Source organism: Mustela lutreola, chromosome 7 (genome assembly GCF_030435805.1).
Source record: "Mustela lutreola isolate mMusLut2 chromosome 7, mMusLut2.pri, whole genome shotgun sequence".
Taxonomy (NCBI): domain Eukaryota; kingdom Metazoa; phylum Chordata; class Mammalia; order Carnivora; family Mustelidae; genus Mustela; species Mustela lutreola.
Window position 1 is genome coordinate 112159629 of NC_081296.1, and position 21790 is coordinate 112181418.

Sequence of the window (21790 nt, forward strand, 5' to 3'; positions counted from 1 at the left end):
AATAGCTTCTTTGACTTCAACTTGGTTAGATTTTAGTTCTTTTATTTCTCCAGAAAGGGATTTTATTTCTCTAGACAGGATTTCTCTAATATCTTCCATGCCTTTTTTGAGCCCAGCTAGCACCTTGAGGATCGTCATTCTGAACTCTAGTTCTGACATATTACCAATGTCCATATTGATTAGGTCCCTAGCCATCGGTACTGCCTCTTGTTCTTTTTTTAGTGGTGAGTTTTTCCGCCTTGTTATTTTATCCAGATAAGAATATATGAACGAGAGAATAAAATACTAAAAAGGTGGCAAAGACCCCAGAAAAATTTATGCTAACCAAATCAGAAGAGAACCAAAAACGGGGGGGAGAAGACGGAGGAAAAAAGAAAAAAAAATTGTGTGTGTGTATATATACACGCACAATGTTATATATATATATACACAATGTATTTTTTTTCTTTTTATATATACATAGATTTTTCTTTTTCTTTTTCTATATATATATATATTTTTCTTCATATATATATATACACACACACACATACACATACATACACATATTAGACTGGTGAATAGAACAGGGCCACCCACTTGATTTTGGGTGTGGATATAGATATAGATATAGATATATAGATATATTAGACTGGTGAATAGAACAGAGCCACCCACTTGATTTTGGGTGTATTTTTGTCTCTTAGAAGAAACTACCGCCCACAATTTTAAAGAAAGAAAAACTTGTATATGTAAAAAACAGTAAGCTTGGTGAAGGGATGGAATATGACTGTAAAGATGAAAATGTTTTAAAAATCCTGAAAAACGAATTGATAAGTTGGTTGGAAAAATTAAAAAAAAAGAGGAGGGAATGTGCTTAGGCTGGAGACTAGAACAAAGCCATGTGCTAGATTAGGGTATATTTTGATCTATTAGAAGAAATTGTATCCCAAAATTTTTTAGGAAAAAAAACCTATATGTATACAAAAAACAAGGTTAAATACAATGAAATGATAAAATAAGACTATAACAATGAAGGCGTAAAAAGTTTTTTTTTAAAGAAAGGTGTTGTTAAGATAAACTAGTTTAAAGATGTTAAATGTTAAAAGAGGAAAGAGGAAAAGTTTAAAAAATAGGATAAGAAAAAATAAAATAAAAAAAAATAAACTTTCCAAAACTGAAGGATCATGGGGGAAAAGCTGTGAATTCTATGCATTGCTTTCCCATAGCCCTGGAGTTTCACTGTTCTCCTTGATCGAAAGCTTGGTCTTGACTGTATGTTCTTGTTGATCTTCTGTGGGAGGGGCCTGTCACAGTGATTCTCAAATGTCTTTGCCTGAGGTGAAATTGCACCACCCTTGCCAGGGACTGGGCTAAGTAATCTGCTCGGGTTTGCTTTTGGAGCTTTTGTTCCCTGAATGCTTTCCATACTGCTCTGGAGGATGGGAATGAAAATGGGGGCCTCCCAATCTCCAGCCTGGAGGAGCCGAGAGCTTGGGGCCGCACTCCTTAGTGTGCCCTCAGAGATAAGCAGTCAGTCCCTCCAGTCTCCCTGGTCTCTGGCCACAGTCCGAGCTCACCCAGTCTGTGACCAAGCATTTCTATCTTTGGTGCACAGCTCGTTTGGAGTCTCCAACCCAGTAGATTCCTGGCGCACTGCTCCTCCCAGAGGAGGAAGGTGAGTCTTCTCCCTGGACCTGCTACTTGTGGAGTCCCTGCTCAAAGAACAGTGGCCCAACTGTGCCTTGGATCATGGTTTAAGGTAACCCTGATCTTAGAGCTCACTCCTCAGCTCTGTCTCTATAGTTGGCTTCCCTGCTCCAATACCTGGGAGCATTGCCACACTCAGACATCCCTGATCTTTCTGTGGCCCCACGGGACCCGAGACCACAGTGTTCCCACGAGGGCTCCAATCCTGTTTAGCCTTTGGAGCAATGTCCCTCAGTGGAGCAGACCTCTAAAAGTTGTGATTTTATGCTACACTGCTCTGCCACTTGTTGGGATTCGACCCCTCCCCCCACAGTCTGTCTTCCCGTGGCTTCGGATTCACTTCTCCCTTTCAGAAAGTGGTTGATATTCTGTTCCTGGGATTGCCACTCTTCTATCTCCTGTTGAGTTTGTAGGTGTTTGGAATGGTTTGATAACTACTCTAGCTGAACTCCTGGGATCTGATGACATTTCAGACTGCTACTCCTCCACCATCTTGCCTCTCTTTCTTATGCTGTACTTTTCATTCCTGTGACTTACTCATTCCATAACTGGAACCCTGTATCTTCCACTTCCCTTAATCAGTTTTGCCAATCTCCCCTCAACCCTTCCCTCTGGCAACCATCAGTTTATTCTCTGTATTTATAGGTCTGATTCTGGTTTTTGTTTTTTTATTCATTTGCTTTATTTTTTAAAATACACATAAGACTGATATCACATTGTATTTGTCTTTCTTAGTTTGACTTAATTCACTTAGCATAATACCCTGTATGGCCATCCATGCTGTTTCAGATAGCATAATCTTATCTCTTTTTATGATTACATATGTTCCTGTGGGGTGTATGTGTGTGTGTGTGTGTGCACCTGCTTATCATATCTTCCTTATCCATTTATCTATCAATGGACACTTAAGTTGCTTCCATGTCTTGGCTATTGTAAATAATGCCACAATAAACACAGGGCTGTATATATCTTTTTGAATTAGTATTTCTATTTTCTTTGGGTAAACTATCCAGTAGTGGATTTGTTGGATCATATGATATTTTTGCTTTTAATTTTTTGAGGACCTCTGTATTTTCCACAGTGGCTGTACAAATTTACATTCCCACCGACAGTATTCAAGGGTCCTTTTTTTTTTTTAAAGGTTTTATTTATTTATTTGACAGACAGAGATCACAAGTAGACAGAGAGGCAGGCAGAGAGAGAGAGGGGGAAGCAGGCTCCCTGCTGAGCAGAGAGCCCGATGAGGGGCTCGATCCCAGGACCCTGGGATCATGACCAAAGCCGAAGGCAGAGGCTTTAACCCACTGAGACCCCCAGGTGCCCTTCAAGGGTGCCTTTTTCTCCACATCCATGCCAACACTTGTTATTTCTTGTCTTTTCTATTTTAGCCATTCTGACAGATGTGAGGTCATATCTTGTTGTTTTGATTTTCATTTTCCTGATGATCAGTGGTGTTGAGCATCTTTTTATATTTCTGTTGACTGTGCATCTTCTTTAAAAAATGTCTGTTTAGGTCCTCTGTTTAGGTCTATTTTTTAATGAGATTGTTTTTCAGTGTTGAGTTTCATAAGTTCTTTATATATTTTGGATATTAACCCCTTATTGGATATATCATTTGCAAATACCTTCTCCCATCTAGTAGGTCACCTTTTTGTTTTGTTGATGGTTTCCTTCATTGTGCAAAAGCTTTTTATTTTGATGTGGTCCCAGTAATTTATTTTTGCTTTTGTTTCTCTCATCTTAGGAAACATGTTTAGAAAAATCTTGTTATGGCTGATGTCAGAGAAATTACTGCCTGTGTTCTAGGATTTTCATGGTTTCACCCTCACACTTATGTCTTTGATCTATTTTTATTTTTGTATATGGCATTAGAAAGTGGGCCAGTTTCATTCTTTTACATGTAACTATCCAGTTTTCCCAACGTAAAATAGTTCACTTCCTGGAGTGCCTGGGTGGTTCTGTCAGTCAAGTGTCTGCCTTTGGTGCAGGTCATGATCTCGAGGTCTTGGGATCAAGCCCTACATCGGGTTCCCTGCTCATCAGAGAGTCTGCTTATCCCTCTGCTGCTCTTTCCTGCTCATGTGCTCATTCTTTCTCTCTCTCAAACAAATAATCTTAAAAATATTTTCTTCTTTAGTTTTTCTCTTAAAACTTTAAGACCATAATAATAAATAATAATTAGAAAGTCAAACATGCTTTACATACTCTAATCAAAGGGGAAAATTAAATCTTATGTTTTGTGCTTAAATATTGGGCAGAAAAAAATAATGAACACTGTTTTTCTGAAAATAAATAAATAAATTTAATTTAAAATAAAATAAAATAATAAATATTGGGCAGATTAGTTGTCAGTTTGCTTGAAAATCATAGCATTCTTGGGGTCCTGGGTGGTGCAGTTGGTTAAGCATCTAACTTTTGGTTTCAGCTCAGGTCATGATCTTAGGGTCATGAGATTGAGCCCCAAGTTGTACTATGCGCAGAGTCTGCTTAAGATTCTCCTTCTGCCCCTCCCCACCGTATGATTTCTTTCTCTAAAATAAACAAATAAATAAATCTTAAAAATAAAGTAAAATCACAGTGTGCCTCAAGTTTTATATTGTAAGTTATATATATTGATCAATAAATATGTATCAAAGTACTAAAAATATTAATTTTAATAACTTATCAGAATCAAGTTACATTTTTGTGGGAAATATGCTTAAAGTATCACAGATATTTTTGACATTATGTCCTGAGTTTAATCCTAGCAATTTTAGCACCCTTTATATCTCACCTGCAGTGATTATGATTTAAATATATAAGAATTAAGAAATTCAAAGTTTATGTATATTTAGAAGCTATTTCTGACCACATATGCAAATGAAATCATTTTTGTTCTTTAATGAAGTGGTACATTTTTTCCCTTTGTATTTGAAATATAGCTAAATTATGACAGCTGTCAAAATTATAATTGATGTCAATTATTTCAAAATCACAATTAAAAGTTTGAGTTCACTTTTTCCTCTTCAGGTATGACAGTGATATAGAAATCTTGTATGTAGATTTGTGATAGGGACAGGATGGAACACAGACCAATACATTAGCCAGAAATCCACAAATCCAAATGTGTAATAAGCATTGTCTGAGCAAATGTGTCTTTTACAAATTCATGCTATTATTGATTAATTAAACAGAAATTCACTTTAAAATGTTTCTACATTGGGGAGTTCTGTTTCTGCCTCGGATGAGGGAAGGAGAAAAAGTGTCACTTCCACCCTATCATAACATATCAGATATACTACAAAATCACAACATTTCTTGAACCTATCAAAGAGCTTTTGATGCAGAGCAACTAAGTAGTCTAAAGTCCAGGAAATACAGACTCCTCCAAAGAGATGGGACACAAACACTATCTCACTGTGCCAAAGCAGAGTCACAGGAAGACACACCAGGCACCATGCAAGTGGATAAGATATATATGGACAAATTTTGTAATGGGTTGCTAAAGGCCAAGTGTAAAACCATCACAGCTACAGATACAAGGGGAGTTCACTCTTACTTGCAGTCTCTTTTCCACAGACCTCTAGAACAAAAAAGTTTGGGATGCAGGGTAGAAGACAGATTATCCTTTACTGGTATAGACCTGGAAGAAGAGAGTGACTGTGGCTCACAGAAAGACCAGCTGCCCCATTAGGACCCTTTTCATGTAAGAACAAATTTTTTTAAAAATTTAATTTAATTTGGGGCGCCTGGGTGGCTCAGTGAGTTAAGCCGCTGCCTTCGGCTCAGGTCATTATCCCAGGGTCCTGGGATCGAGCCCCGCATCGGGCTCTCTGCTCAGCAGGGAGCCTGCTTCCTCCCCTCTCTCTGCCTGCCTCTCTGCCTGCTTGTCATCTCTCTCTGTCAAATAAATAAATAAAAAATCTTTAAAAAAAATTTATTTTATTTTATTTTATTATTTTTTTGTGTGTTCCAAAATCCATTGTTTATGCACCACACCCAGTGCTCCATGCAATGTGTGCCCTCCTTAATACCCACCACCTGGCTTGCCCACCCCACCCCACCTCCCTCTCCTCCAAATCCCTCAGTTTGTTTCTCAGAGTCCACAGTCTCTTTGGTTTGTCTCCCCCTCCGATTTCCCCCCACTTACTTCTTCTCCCCATCTCCCAATGTCTTCCGTTTTACTACTTATGCTCCACAAGTAAGTGAAACCATATGATGATTGACTTTCTCTGCTTGACTTATTTCACTCAGCATAATCTCTTCCAGTCCCATCCATGGTGGTACAAAAGTTGCGTATTCATCCTTTCTGGTGGAGGCATAATACTCCATTGTATTTATGGACCATTTCTTCTTTATCCGCTAGTCTGTTGAAGGGCATCTTGGTTCTTTCCACAATTTGGCGACTGTGGCCATTGTTGCTATGAACATTGGAGTACAGATGGCCCTTCTTTTCACTGCATCAGTATCTCTGGGGTAAATACCCAGTAGTGCAATTGCAGGGTCCTAGGGTAGCTCTATTTTTAATTTCTTAAGGAATCTCCACACTGTTTTCCAAAGTGGCTGCACCAACTTGCATTCCCACCAACAGTGTAAGAGGGTTCCCCTTTCTCCACATCCTCTCCAACACTTGTTGTTTACTGTCTTGTTAATTTTGGTTATACTAACTGGTGCAAGGTGGTATCTCAATGTGATTTTGATTTGAATCTCCCTGATGGCTTATGATGATGAATATTTTTTCATGTGTCTGTTAGCCATTTGTATGTCTTCTTTGGAGAAGTGTCTAAGAACAAAATTCTTAAGTCACTGGGAAAGGGGCAGCATATCCATCACCTCTGGAGCACAGGTAAAAACCCACTGTGGTTGCCAGAAGTATAAAGAAAAGAACGATCCACTCTTGATGAAGAGGAAGGAAATAGTCTTAGGCCCAAAATCTTATATTAGTACCATTAAAAGTCTCTTATTGCTGGCAGAGGGGTAGGAAACTCCCCTACATAAAACTTGCTAAAAGGACAAGGTAGAATTTGGCTCCCACAGGAAGGAGAGACAGGATCACTGAGAACCCCCCACCACAAGACCTGAGCATGTGGGATTTGCCTGGGACTGAGGCTGGACCAGGATAACAGAAAACTATCCCTACTCTGTCTTTCACCATGTGAGCAACAAGTAGTGAGAAACAAGCAGCAGCAATCTAATATGGTCAAGGCACAAGAGTGCAGAGAGACACTCCCTCTCTGGAACAGATGCACAGTGAAGGATGAAAGGTGAGGTGGAACAGGCACATTAAGAAAAACACTCTGGCATCCTAGTACTATGCTAAACACAAGGTGACACTAGAGCATTTTGAAGCTGGTCGTATGCCAAAGTTAATTGCAGCAACAACAAAACTGAAAGCCAGCTTAACTCCTGACTTGATTTACTCAACTTCTCATACTAATAGTCTAACTGAAGAAAAAGTGATCCCATTTCCATGTTTAAATACTTCATATTTCAGGCTCTGTTGTCTTACAGAAAATGTCTGGCATTCAGTCAAAAGCTCAAGCATAAAACAAGAAAAGGGGTTCGTGGCTGGCTCAGTAAGAGGAGTGTGTGACTATTGATCTCGGAGTTGTGAGTTTGAGCCCTACATTGGGTGTGGAGACTACTTAAATAAATAAAACTTAAAACAACAACAACAACAAGAATACAATACCATTTACTCTTAAGAGACAAAGCAGTCAAGATGATAAGACTCATAGAAGACTCGGGACATTGGAACTTAAAATTAACTATGGTCAATGTGTTAAAGGCCTTAGTAGGAAAGATAGACAAAACATGAATAAACAGATGGGAATTTGAGCAGAGAGATGGAAATTATAAGAATGGTTCAAAAAGAAATGTTATAGTAAACCAGTAGTAAAGATGAAGAATGACTGAAGCAGGGTTATCAGTAGGTTTAACCAGCCAAGGAAGCAATAAACTTGTCAACAGTCAATAGAAATCGAAAAAAAAAAGAAAGAAGAAAGAAAAAAAATCTAAATATTCAAGAGCAATATCAAATATCCAAACACACATGTAATTGGAATATCAAATAAGAAAAGAGAAAGCAAACAGAACAGTAAGAATACTTGGTAATATAATGACCAATAATTTTATAAGAAAAAGAATATTAAACCACAAATCCAAGAATCTTGGGGGAACTTCAGGGAAGATCAAAAGAAAAAATACTTATGTACATTGTATTCAAACTGATTAAAACCAAGACAAAATACTGAAGGAAGCTAGAGAAAAAAGGTAGATTACTTACAGAAGAATAAATATAAGAAATACATAAACTTTTCTTATTGTAAGACTTGCAGTCCAGAAGACAATACAGTGAAATTTTAAAGTGCTGAAAGGGAAATAACAAAACAAAAAAACCCAGTTGACCCAGGATTCTATATCCAGCAAAAATACTTTTCAAAAATGAAGCAAAATAAAAACATTTTTTTTAGGTAAATGAAACCTGAGAGACAGACATGTACCCAAACAAGCAAGCAAACAACAAAAAACCTTAAAGGAAATTTTTAGATAGAAATTAAATAATACCAGACAGAAACTTGGATTTATTCAAAGAAATGAGGAGCTTCTGAGTTGGTTAAAGTGAAGGTATAAATTAACTGTCAAATGCAAAAATATTATTTTTAATGGCTATAAAAAAATAACAATGATAGCATGAAAAATGAGATACAAGAGTTGAATGTATACTGATGAAAGTTTCTTACAGTATCTGTTATGACATAATGTGATTTGAAAGTAGATGATGATAGGGGACATTGTGTATTATAAACTCTAGAGTAACCCTTAAATTATATTTAAGTAATACCAAATTAAAACTATTCAATTATTCCAAAAGCAGGTAGAAAATTAGGGGGGAAGGGCTAACAATAGCAAAAAGAACAAAAGGAAATAAGGTGATTGATTTAAATCTAATTTACTGATGCATGACTGTAAAAATGTCACAAGGCCTACAAAATACCTACTGGAAAAATATATGATTTTACCAAGTTCACAGGCTACAATGTCAGTGTAAAAAGATCAATGATATTTCTTTGAACTAGCAATGAAAATATGAAATTACAATTAAAAACTATAATTTAGGGGTGCCTGGGTGTCCACCTTTGGTTCAGGTCATGATCCAAGATTTCTGGGACTGAGCACAATTGGCTCCCTGCTCAATGGGGAGTTTGCTTTTCCCTTCTCCCTGTGCCTCTCCCCCCAGCTCATGCTTGCTCTCTCTCTCTCAAAATAAATAAATAAAATCTTTTAAAAAATTAAAAAATAAAACTACAATTTATCATAACAACAGAAACATGAAATACTTAGGTCTAAATCTAATAAAATATTTGCAAGATTTGTGTGCTAAAAACTACAAAAAATATCTGATAAGAGAAATCAGAGACTTAAATGGGGAGATGCAAATTAAAAATTAGATACCACTAAATACCCATTAGGTTGGCTGAAATCAAAGAAACTGGTAATACCATGCGTTGATGAGAATGCGCAGCAGTTCTAATTATTCATTGCCGGTGGGACTGCAAAATGCTATGGCCACCTTGGGAAACAGTTGGCAGTATCTTAAAAAATTAAATATAAATTTACCATACAACCCAGCAGTCTGTTTCCTAGGTACTTACTCAAGATAACTGAAAATTTATGGTCACATAAAACCTGTACTTGAATTTTTTTTTTTTTTTTTTTTAGATTTTATTTATTCATTGGCTAGAGAGAGCCAGAGAGGACAAGTGGGGGATCTGGGGGCAGAGGGATGGCAGAAGGGGAGGGAGAAGGAGGTTCTCCATTGAGCAGGGAGCCCAACGTGGGATCTCCAGCCTAGGACCCAGGGATCACAACCCAAGCCTAAGGCAGATGCTTAACCGACTGAGCCACTGAGGTACCTCATACTTGAATATTTTTTAACAGTTTCATTTATGATTATCAAAAACTGAAATCAACCAAGATGTGCTCCTACAGGTAAATGGGTAAGGAAGGTATGACGTATCCATACAAAGGAATATTACTCAGCAGTGAAAAGGAATGGATTACTGATAGGCATAAAAGCCTGGATGAATCTCACTGCTTTATATAAAGTGGAAGAATCCAACTTCAAAAGGCCACATACTGTATTTATGTGACAAATATAGCTATATGATATTTTGGGAAAAAGCAAAAGTGTTTATATGGAGAACAGATCAATGGCTTCCGAGGAGTGAGAAGAGCGTTTGACTACAAGCGGCAGGAGGAACTTTGGGGATGATGTAGATCTTCTAGATCTTGATTATGGTGGTGGTTATGTAACCATATGTGTTTGTCAAGAGTGAATCTTAACTCTGTATAAATTATACTCCAGTAAAACTACCTTAAATCTTACTGATTTTAACACCTTTTATCGTTATGAATTTTCTTAATTAACTTGTGTTAGAAGTTGTTATATGGTGATGTATTTTAAAAAGGTTTTGTTGTTGGGGTGCCCCAGTGGTTTAGTCAGTTAAGCGTCTGACTCTTGATTTTCACAGAGTTCACGAGTTTGGGGATGTGGGATTGGGCCTTGGGGCACTTTGTCAGGCTCTGTGCTCAGCGTGGGGTCTGCTCAGGATTCTCTCTTTCCCTTTGCCCCTCCCCTGCTGATGTGTGTGCCTGTGCTCGCTCTCCCTCTCCTCCTCTCCCCAAATAAATAAATAAAATCTTTAAAAAAAAAAAAAGATTTTGTTGTTAAAAGATATTTAAATGTGACACTGAGTATATTACATATATTTACTTACATCTTTTTTTAAAAAGATTTATTTATTTATTTGACAGAGAGAGTGTACATGCAAGTGAACGAGTGGGTGGGGTGGAGGGAAGGACGAGAGAGAGGGAGAGAGAATCCCAAGCAGACTCCACACCGAGCACAGAGCCCAATGTGGGGCTGGATCCCAAGACCCTGAGATCATGAGCTAAGCTGAGATTGAATCAGATACTTAACTAACTGAGCCACTCAGGCTCCCCCTACTTACATCTTTTTTCTGTATTTAACACTTCAGGAGGAGATATATGGCTCTACTTTTACAATGCATTATGCCTTCAACATAATATGAATTGGATTTCTAGGTGGATTTCTTATTTAAGAATACATTTCATTCAAGCTAGAAGTCTGGAACATTTGTGCTTTGTAATTAATAGCAGCTAACTAGAAACAGAAGAGAAAATATTGTGTGTGCTAATCTAAAGTGCTCAATGGAAATACTCTTGTTTTAAAAATAAATTTTTAAGGGAGCCTAGGTGGCTCAGTTGGTTAAGTTTCTGCTTTCAGCTCAGGTCATGATCCCAGGGTCCTGGGATGGAACCCCATGTCTGGAGGGGGGTGTGTGTCCCTGCTTAGCAGGGGGTCTGCTTCTGTTTCTCCCTCTCCCTCTGCTCCTGCTTTTTGCCTCTATCTCTCTTTATCTCAAATAAATAAGATTAATTAATTAATTTTTAGATTTCAGAAAAGAAAGAACTGTCAGGTCAAAACTTTTTGCTGGCACATCCAATGTAATGTATCATTAATCCAATTTATTTCAATAAATGAGGACTTTCTCCGTACACTACACTTCTAAGCCTTGATGCCTTTATATGTTTCTCTTCCTTTTATTTGGAGTTTTATTCTTTCCCCACTTCTGCAGGTTTACAAACTTCTTTTTCAACATTCAGCTCCATTTTTTCTTAGTCCTTACGAACCTCTCATTGAAAATGGAGGTTAAAATGGCTTATTCATCTTTAACTCCACCTGCCCCCCATCCTTTTGTACCCTGAAGATAATCATAGTCTTTTTTTTTTTTTTTTTTTTTTTTGATAATCATAGTCTTAACAATAGTTTCCATTTACTGCATGCCTGCTAGGCACTGTATGTCCTCATTTATTCCTCACAGTACCTCACTATGCAGGTAGTTTCAGTCTTCTTTTACAAGAGAACAAGATAGGGGCAGCTATGTGGCTCAGTTGGTTAAGCGTCTGCCTTTGGGTCAGGTCATGATGCCAGGGTCCTGGGATTGAATCCCCCTTTGGGCTCCTTTCTCAGGGGTAGTCTGCTCTCTCTACCCTTCCCTCTGCTTGTGATCTCAGTCTCTTACTCTCTCTATCTCAAATCAATAAATAAAATCTTAAAAAAAAAAAAATAAAAGGATAAAGTTCATGAGGGATGACTAATTTTCCCAAAGCACACAGTTTTAGAAAATGAAGATCTAGAATTCCAGCTCATATCTACCAGATGCAAAGCTGATGCTTTTTTCCTTGTTTTATGCCATTTTATTGAGTAAACATTAAGTAAATACTTATTATGTGACTTAACAGCTTGTTGGTAAGAGCTGCCTTAATCATCTCTACATTGCCTACATGGAATATTCAGTGTGTCAGAGAAACTGATGTATGGATAGTTTTGTGGTTTGTTTGCTAAGATAGGTTATCTTGTTTGTTGTGTAAAAAGGCAGATATTTAACTGAGTGAGCCACCCAGGCCGTACTCATTTTTTTTTTTTTAATTGAGATGTGAATCATACTGTAGAATTCTTTTTAAGATGTACATTCTGGGGGCACCCGGGTGGCTCAGTGGGTTAAAGCCTCTGCCTTCAGCTCAGGTCTTGATCCTGGGGTCCTGGGATGGAGCCCCACATCAGGCTCTCTGCTCAGCGGGGAGCCTGCTTCCCCTTCTCTCTCTCTGCCTGCCTCTCTGTCTACTTGTAATCTCTGTCTGTCAAATAAATAAATAAAATCTTAAAAAATATTGTCCATTCTGGGGCACCTGGGTGGCTTAGTCGGTTGAGCATCTGCCTCCAGCTCAGCTCACGATCTCAGGGTCCTGGGATCAAGCCCTGCATCTCCCTGCTCTATGGAAGGCCTGCTTCTCCCTCTGCCTCTCTCTCCTGTCTCTCATAAATAAATAAATAATCTTTTAAAAATAAATAAAAAATAAAAATGTACAGGGGTGCCTGGGTAGCTCAGTAGTAAGCATCTGCCTTTGGCTCAGGTCATAATCCCGAGGTCCTGGGATTGAACCCGTGTTGGGCTCCCTGCTTAGTGGGAAGCCTGCTTCTCCCTCTCCCACTCCCCCTGCTTGTGTTCCTTCTCTCACTGTGTCTCCCTCTGTCAAATAAAATCCTTTTTAAAAAGGTACAATTTAATGGTTTTCAGTATTTTTTTAAAAGTTATGGGACCATGGCCATTATGTAATTCCAAAACCTTTCTTTTGTCCTAAAAAGAAATCCCATACCTGTTAATATTCCTTCTCTTTTCTGCTCTCCCCCAGTCCCTGGAAACGACCAACCTACTTTCTGTCTCTATTGATTGACCTACTCTGTACATTTTATATAAATGGAATTCTATAATATATGGCTTTTGTGTCTGGCTTCTTTCACTTACCATGTTTTCCAGGTTCATTCATATTGTAGCAGATGTCATTACTTCACGCCTCTTTATGTCTGAATAATATTCCAGCCTTATATTCATTCTTTGGTCAACGTTTTGTAGCATGCTTTTTGTGTAAAGGACTGGAAATTGCCTTGGATCCAAAGAGTGGAATAAGACAGAGTAACTACTCTTAAGATATAAAGAGAAGAAAAGGGTAGTTAAGAAGAATTTTTTAAAACACTACATTTCAGAAAGAATTTGTTAGAATGCTATTAAATACAAAAAGACAAGCATTTTTATGTAACCATACTGTCAAATTGTCCCTTTTTTCTTACAGTCCAGAAAAAAACATGTGGCAGCAAGTGTGTTAGTCCACTGCTGATTGTCTTTATATATATATTTACACTCCTTACATTTTATGTGAGGATATTTGGAGGGAGGTGGGGGCATAATCCATATGAGAAAAGACATCCTCCTGGCACATTAAAGCATTTTTTAAAAAATGTATTTATTAAGAGACAGAGAAAGAAAAGGGGGCAGGGGTAGAGGGAGAGAGAGTTTCCAGAGCAGTCTCCATGCCGAGCTTGGAGCCTGACAAGGGGCTGGATCCCCTGACCCTGACATCATGACCTGAGCAGAATCCAAGAGTCAGATGCCTAACTGACTATGCCACCCAGGTGCCCCATGGCACATTAATGGGTGTTTTATTTTTAAGATTTTATTTATGTATTCGACAGACAGAGACAAGTAGACAGAGAGGCAGGCAGAGAGAGAGAGGGGGAAGCAAGCTCCCTGCTGAGTAGAGAGCCCTCTGTGGGGCTCAATCCCAGGACCTGAGCCAAAGGCAGAGGCTTAACCCACTGAGCCACCCAGGTGCCACACATTAATGGGCTTTTAACATGGATGGTTATTTCACCTGTTTGTCCCTATGAAGGGTTTACACTGTTGATTTAAAGAATATATATATATATATGTTTATATATGAATTATATATGTTATATATATAATATATATTTATTTTTGAAATAAATGTTTTCAAAAAATATATATATTATATAGTGTTTTCAAAAATATATATATATTTAATTCTTTATACACACACACATATATATAATCACAGAGATTAATGTGTATAACTAAGGATATTCCCTCAGAATGATCAAAATGCATGCATGAAAGATTATATGGAAAACCTGTTAAACAAGACTCTGACAATTGTTCAGGGATTTCCATTGCATTTTCACTTGTTGATGGTAAAAAGTAATTTCCTTTTCTATACTGAAGTATTTCAATTGTGGAAATTATTTCATTTTCTTATTATAGAATTAATTATACACTATGTATGGAGCTTTTCTTGTCTTTGACATTAAACACATCTCACCAAAAGCATACACCAGCATTGTTTTGAAGACTCAACAACATTCCAGAAACCTCTGTATTACTCTTTAATTGTTCTCAGCCAGACTTCCTGAAACTTGACTTTAAAGGTTTATGATTTTTCTGATAGAAATCAAATTAATGTAAAATATAATTTAAACTAATAGGTAAACCTAGTACTCTTTTTATTCAACAACCGCTAAAGAATAATTTAACCTTCCAAAATAATAATTGTAAAGGTAAATGTAGATTATCAGTGACATAGATTCGTAAATCTTGAAAGCAGAGGGACCATCCCAGTTCAGTAGAACCAAAGGTCATAATTCTGATTAGTGATAGCATCTGATCTTCTTAGTCCTTGTTCAGTAATATTTCCATTATACTACACTGTCATTCTCCAAAGGTAACTAATTGCAATTATAAGTTAATGTATTACAATTGCTATTCTTCTAATCAACATATAATAATCATTTAAGTTTTTTAGAAATTTTAGTTTTATATAAATAAAACAAAAATTGGATAGACTATTTCAGCTAGAATAATAGTAGGTTATTCTACTAACCCAATCCTACCTTAAATAAAAAAGGGAGCTTGGTTATTTCAATTGAATGAATTAGAACAGAGAAGCAATACAGACTTAACTATACTTACAGGATAAATTGCTAGTAGATTGCTTCTTTGTTAATCTCTAATGCAGTGTTTCTCAAACTTTAACAGACATAAGAATCTTTGGCACTACTAATTTAAAATATAGATCCTTGCCTCATCCTGAGAATCTGATTGTTTTCCGAAGATGCGGCCTGGGAATCCGAATGTTAACTGGGACTCTGGTGATTCTGACACAGGAGGAAGAGGATTAGCCTTTGTGAAATATTGCTTAATGACTCCAGACGTTCTTGTGACTTCTGTTCTACTGTAGAATTAGCAGCACTACAGCATAGTGCTTGGACTCTGGAGTCATATTGTCTTAGGTTCAAATCTTAGCTCCACTATTCATTAGCTGGTGACCTGAAACTGTGTGTGTTGATATGGTAAAGACACGTAATGCAATAAGAACAGGGCCTAACATGTATTAGGAGCTACAAAAATACTAGCTGTGGTTAGCATTATTGTCTCTAGGACACTTCTTCTTTTTGAATACTCCCATATAATTAGCTCCCCTTTAACAGCCAGGAATTGAACCTGTATGGGTCCTGAGCTCTAAGGATGTTTGTGAGTAAACACGGTGGATGGTACATGTTCTGTATAGTGTTAGGGAGATAAACTGACTTTCAACAAAAGTTTTTTACTCTTCAGTGACTATCTTGAAGATATATATAAAACCTTGGATTATTTCACAGAATTTTCCATTGACTTGCATGTTGAGCAACTAAATATAATGAAACTTATTAAACCAAGGTGATTTCCAATCTGTAATCCTGACTATTGGCAAGTGAGTGTTTTAGTAAATTCATTCTGTCAGCAATTCTCACATCTTTAAATCCAAGAGAGAAACCGTTAACTCAAGAGCTCAACAATTTTATGTGAACTGTGGTATCCTGATTAAAAGTAAGGGTTAAGATTAGGGACAGTATCAGGTACACATGACCATATTAAAAATAATTAAATTTCTTAGGAAATCCTTCCTGCATACAACTCTAATGGCAAAGGGCAATATAATTTGTCACCCCAATAACCTTCCTTTTTGTTCTTGCAAACATATTTTTTCCTTTGTATTATACCTACATATTTTATCTTATGTAGGAAAGTGAGTGTAATTTCTTATCCATAATTTTACTTTTTCCACTATTACTATTGATGTTATATAGGATAAGATTTCATTTATGTAAAATGCCTCCAAATATTTGCCACTGGCCCTAGCCTTTTCCCCATCCCACTCCAAACAAAGGTCTAACATCATCTAGGTAAGCTTAACACAGCCAGTTTTATAAAATATCATTAAAAATTTTTTTAGGTGGAAAAAAATCTCCCAAGATTGTTGGGATGAAATAAATGCTGTGTATATTTCATGTATAAACATGTAATTCAGCCCTAATAGCAGCTCTTAGAAGACACGTCTTACCACAGCAAACCTGTGATGGTTTAGGGATAAAAAGTAATGAGAGCGATAGACACTGAAGGTGGGAGGGACAAATTAAAAATAAGGAGCTTAGGAACGTGAAGTCTTTGAGGCAGATTTTAATGACTTTTGAATTTTTTTTTTTAAGATTTTATTTATTTGACAGACAGAGATCACAAGTAGGCAGAGAACCAGGCAGAGAGAGAGGAGGAAGCAGGCTCCCTGCCCAGCAGAGAGCCCGATGTGGGGCTTGATCCCAGGACCCTGGGATCATGACCTGAGCCAAAGGCAGAGGCTTTAACCCACTGAGCCACCCAGGTGCCCCAACTTTTGAATGTTTTTGACATTTACTTTTGAATGTTATTGTTTATGACATCTACTTAAGATGAAGAAATTCTAATGGGGCTGTCTTTCAATACTGTTCTCATTACCAACAGTATCTGGTCTAAGGAGAATTCAAATTAATTTTTCTCCAATTTTCTTTCCTACATAGTATTATCTCCTTTAACGTGTAGAAGAGTTAAAGAACTGGACTTATATGATGTCGTTCAGAAGCAATAGGGCACTAATTAGCCAGAACTAAGTTTTCTAAGATAGATTTTTTTTTTCTGCCTTTCATCCTCTCTAGCTTTTCTTTTCTCCCCAAAACCACAATTTTTAGAAGAACCTGTGTGTTTGGAATAATGAGCAACTGTGCTCCATGAAGTGTATAGGGATAATTGTCTTATTCATTATACAGCTTAATGCTTCTTTTCTCCTTCCTCCCTTAACTAACCTGGCTAGTTTGGGTAATGGGACAAGGAAGCAGATATTATGAAGTAGCTAGTGCATCAGTTAAACAGTCATGTATTCTTTCTCCCACCTGTAGTGGGACCTCCAATTACTCCGTCTTCTTTCTCTTGGCTGACTATTCCTGGGGCCCTGTATCTTGCCTGACCTATATGGTTGACCCATTTCAGTTATGTCTTATCACCATCCCAGACTTCCCTGTCTCTTTGATCTGTGCTAATCCCCACTCTGCATTCCTCCTACTTTCAAGGGTCTCTGATTTTGTTCTCTGGTCACGAAGTCCTGCTGGATGATGATGCTATTTGTGCAATTATGGCCAGTTAGCAAATTGTGCTGTGGGGCTTGAGCTGGACTTTTGCCATTCCCCAGTAATTCTTTTATTAATTTCATACTAACCTTTGCCCCAGATAGCACCTATTCCAGCCCTTCTCCACAAATTCTTAATCCCAAATTTATCCCTCTATTCTCTTTTGATATATGCTCTTGCTTCTCAAAGTAAATGTAAATGCTTTTCAAATGTAAACATTTATAGGTACTCAAGCCCCAGCTTCTTATGGCTCTGCTTTAGTCCTTTTTTTTTTTTTCCTTTTGGGTTAAAGAAGGAGCTATGCTTTTTTTCCTCCACAAAGATAATTCTCCCACCTTTAGCCTTGATCCCATCTTATTCTGCTCTTGACAAAGGGAGAAGGAGAAAGATACAGTCCTGAGAGAAGAAAATAGTATGTGTAGAGGAAGGAAGGAAGGGAAAAGAAAGAAGGGAAAAGAGGGTTAAATGAGATAATGGAGAAGAGAGGAAAGAAGTTAGGGATGGCATTTAGGTGAGAGAAGGGCACAAAGACAAATAAGGGGGTCGGGAATGAGTATAGAATTAGCAGGATCTTTTTTTTTTTTTCATCTCTGGAATGAAGGATAGCTTGATGATCCTACAAGTCATTTGTAGCCATACATACTTCATAATTCTGTTCTTTCTCTCATCCTCCTATTGCCTGTACTTCCTAAACTCCCACCCCACCCTCATCCCCATCTCCTTGCCTTTTTCAATGTCTTTATTTAGAACTATCCCTACCCTGTCCTCTGACACAACCTCCCCAACCCCCGCAGACATTCTTGATCTACTGTGTATCCTTGAAGGGCTCATACTATTTGCCATATACTTTACTTTCAGCCCTCATTAGTTTCATACTTTGTAGGACTATTTTCTTATAGCCTTTTTCCTTCTGTAGGAAGTAAATTTCCTTGCAAATGGTAAGATTTGGGGGCTTTTTTGATGGCTGAGTACTATTCCACTGTATATATATACCACATCTTTATCCATTCATCTGTCAGTGGACATCTGGGCTCTTTCCATAGTTTGGCTATTGTGGACATTGCTGCTATAAACACTCAGGTGCACGTGCCCCTTCAGAGCACTACATTTGTATCTTTGGGGTAAATACCCAGTAGTGTAATTGCTGGATCATAGGGTAGCTCTATTTTCAACTTTTTGAGGAATCTCCATACTGTTTCCCAGAGTGGCTGCACCACCTTGCATTCCCACCAAGTCTAAGAGAGTTCCCCTTTCTCTGCATCCTCACCAACATCTGTCATTTCCTGATTTCTTAATTTTAGCCATTCTGAATGGTGTGAGGTGGTGTCTCATGGTAGTTTGTATTTCCCTGATGCCAAGTGATGTTGAGCATTTTTTAATGTGTCTGTTGGCCATTTAGATGTCTTCCTTGGCAAAATGTCTGTTCATATCTGCTGGCTATTTCTTGATTGGATTATTTGTTCCTTGGGTGTTGAGTTTGATAAATTCTTTATAGATTGTTGATACTAGCCCTTTATCTGATATGTCATTTGTGAATATCTGCTCCCATTCTGTCAGTTGTCTTTTGGTTTTGTTGACTGTTTCCTTTGCTGTGCAAAAGCTTTTGATCTTGATGAAGTCTCAGTAGTTCATTTTTGCCCTTGCTTCCCTTGCCTTTGATGTCTCTAGGAAGAGGTGGCTGCAGCTGAGATCGAAGAGATCTGTGTTCTCCTCTAGGATTTTGATGGATTCCTGTCTCACATTGAGGTCTTTCATCCCTTTTGAATCTGTTTTTGTGTATGGTGGAAGGAAATTGCCCAGTTTTATTCTTCTACATGTGGCTGTCCAATTTTCCCAACACCCTTTGTGGAAGACTGTCTTTTTTCCATTGGCTCTTCTTTCCTGCTTTGTCAAAGATTAGTTGACCCTAAAGTTGAGGGTCCATTTCTATGTTCTCTCTTCTGTTCCATTAGATCTGTGTGTCTGTTTTTGTGCCAATACCACACTGTCTTGATGATTACAGCTTTGTAATAGAGCTTGAAGTCCAGAATTGTGGTGCCACCAGCTTTGTTTTTCTTTTTCAACATTCCTTTAGCAATTTGGGGTCTTTTCTGGTTCCATACAGATTTTAGGATTATTTGTTCCAGCTCTGTGAAAAAAGCTGATAGTTTTTTTATTGGGATTTCATTGAATGTATAGATTGCTCTAGGTAGCATAGACATTTTAAAAGTATTTGTTCTTCCAATCTATAACGTGGAATGTTTTTCCAGTTCTATGTGTCTTCCTCAATTTCTCTCTAGGAGTGTTCCCTAGTTTTCTGAGTACAGATCCTTTGCCTCTTTGGTTAGGTTTATTCCTAGGCATCTTATAGTTTTGGTTAAATTGTGAATGGGATAGACTCCTTAATATCTTTCTCTTCTGTCTCACTGTTAGTGTGTAAAAATACAATTGATTTCTGTGCATTGATTTTATATCCTGCCACTTTGCTGAATTCCTATATGAGTTCTGGCAATTTTGGGGTGGAGTCTTTTGGGTTTTCCACATAGAGTATCATGTCATCCGCAAAGAGTGAGAGTTTGACTTCTTCTTTGCCAGTTCACATGGCTTATATTTCTTTTTGTTGTCTGATTACTAAGGCTAGGACTTCTAGTACTATGTTTAATAGCAGTGGTGATAGTGGGCATCCCCCCATGTTCCTGACCTTAGGGGAAAAGCTCTCAGTTTTTCCCCATTGAGAATATTATTCACCGTGGACTTTTCATATATGGCTTTTATGATGTTGAGGTATGTATCCTCTATCCCTACACTGAGAAGAATTTTTTTTTAAGATTTATTTATTTATTTGACAGAGATTACAAGTAGGCAGAGAGGCAGGCAGAGAGAGAGAGGAGGAAGGAGGCTCCCTGCTGAGCAGAGAGCCTGATGCGGGACTCGATCCCAGGACCCTGAGATCATGACCTGAGCCAAAGGCAGCGGCTTAACCCACTGAGCCACCCAGGCGCCCTGAGAATAATTTTAATCAAGAAAAGATACTGTACTTTGTCAGATGCCTTTTCTGCCTCTATTGAGAGGATCATAGGATTCTTGATCTTTCTTGTATTTATGTAGTGTGTCATATTGATTGATTTGCAGAGGTTGAACCACCTTGCAGCCCAGGAATAAATCCCACTTGGTCGTGGTGAATAATCCTTTTAGTGTACTGTTGGATCCTATTGGCTGGTATCTTGGTGAGAATTTTTGCATCCATGTTCATTAGGGATATTGATTTCTGTAATTCTCCTTGTTGTTGGGGTCTTTGCTTTTGGGATAAAGGTAATGCTGGCCTTATAGAATGAGTTTGGAAGTTTTCCTTCCAGTTCTATTTTTGGAATAGCTTCAGAAGAATAGGTATTAATTCTTTAAATGTTTGGGAGAATTCTGCTGCGAAGTCTTCTGGCCCTGGACTCTTGTTTGTTGGGAGATTTTTGATTATTGCTCTAATTTCCTTGCTGGTTATGGGTCTGTTCAGGTTTTCTATTTCTTCCTGTTTCAGTCTTGGTAGTGTATATGTCTCTAGGAATGCATCCATTTCTTCCACATTACCTAATTTGTTGGCATATAATTGCTCATAATTTGTTCTTATAATTGTTTGTATTTCTTTGTATTGGTTGTGATCTCTCCTATTTCATTCATGATTTTATTTATTTAGATTTGTCTCTTTTCTTTTTGATAAGTCTGGCTAGGGGTTTATCAATCTAATTAATTCTTTCAAAGAACCAGCTCCTAGGGGCACCTGGGTGGCTCCATGGGTTAATCCTCTGCCTTTGGCTCAGGTCATGATCTCAGTGTCCTGGGATTGAGCCCCTCTTCTGGCTCTCTGCTCAGCAGGGAGCCTGCTACCCTCTTTATCTCTCTGTCTGCTTCTTTGCCTACTTGTGATCCCTCTCTGTCAAATAAATAAATAAAATCTTTAAAAAAAAAAAAAAAAAAGATTCTTTAAAAAAAAAAAAAAAAAAGAAGAACCAGCTCCTAGTTTCATTGATCTGTTCTACTATTCTTTTGGTTTCGATTTCTTTGATTTCTGCTCTAATCTTTATTAATTCTCTTCTGCTGGGTTTAGCTTTATATGCTCTACTTTCCCCAGCTCCTTTAGGTGTAAGATAAGGTTATATATTTGAGACCTTTCTTGTTTCTTGAGAAAGACTTGTTTTGCTATGCACTTTCCTCTTAGGACCACTTTTGCTGCATCCC

The 21790-nt window shown here is 37.7% G+C and overlaps 1 protein-coding gene across 14 annotated transcripts in view; it reads left to right on the plus strand.

Moving 5' to 3' along the window:
• Window positions 1-21790, plus strand: part of KIAA0586 (KIAA0586 ortholog) — a 139525-nt gene that overhangs the window by 93644 nt on the left and 24091 nt on the right. Inside the window, exon 32 of one of the 14 annotated variants that reach the window (XR_009355704.1) lies at window positions 1598-1741. The exons of 12 other annotated variants lie outside the window; for them this stretch is intronic. Coding sequence is in view for 1 of the 2 variants with exons in the window: in XM_059182214.1 (XP_059038197.1) it covers window positions 1598-1623 (26 nt within the window). In the remaining variant the exon portion in view is untranslated. The remainder of the gene's footprint in view (window positions 1-1597; window positions 1742-21790) is intronic. One more of the 14 variants, XM_059182214.1, reaches the window with a different exon arrangement.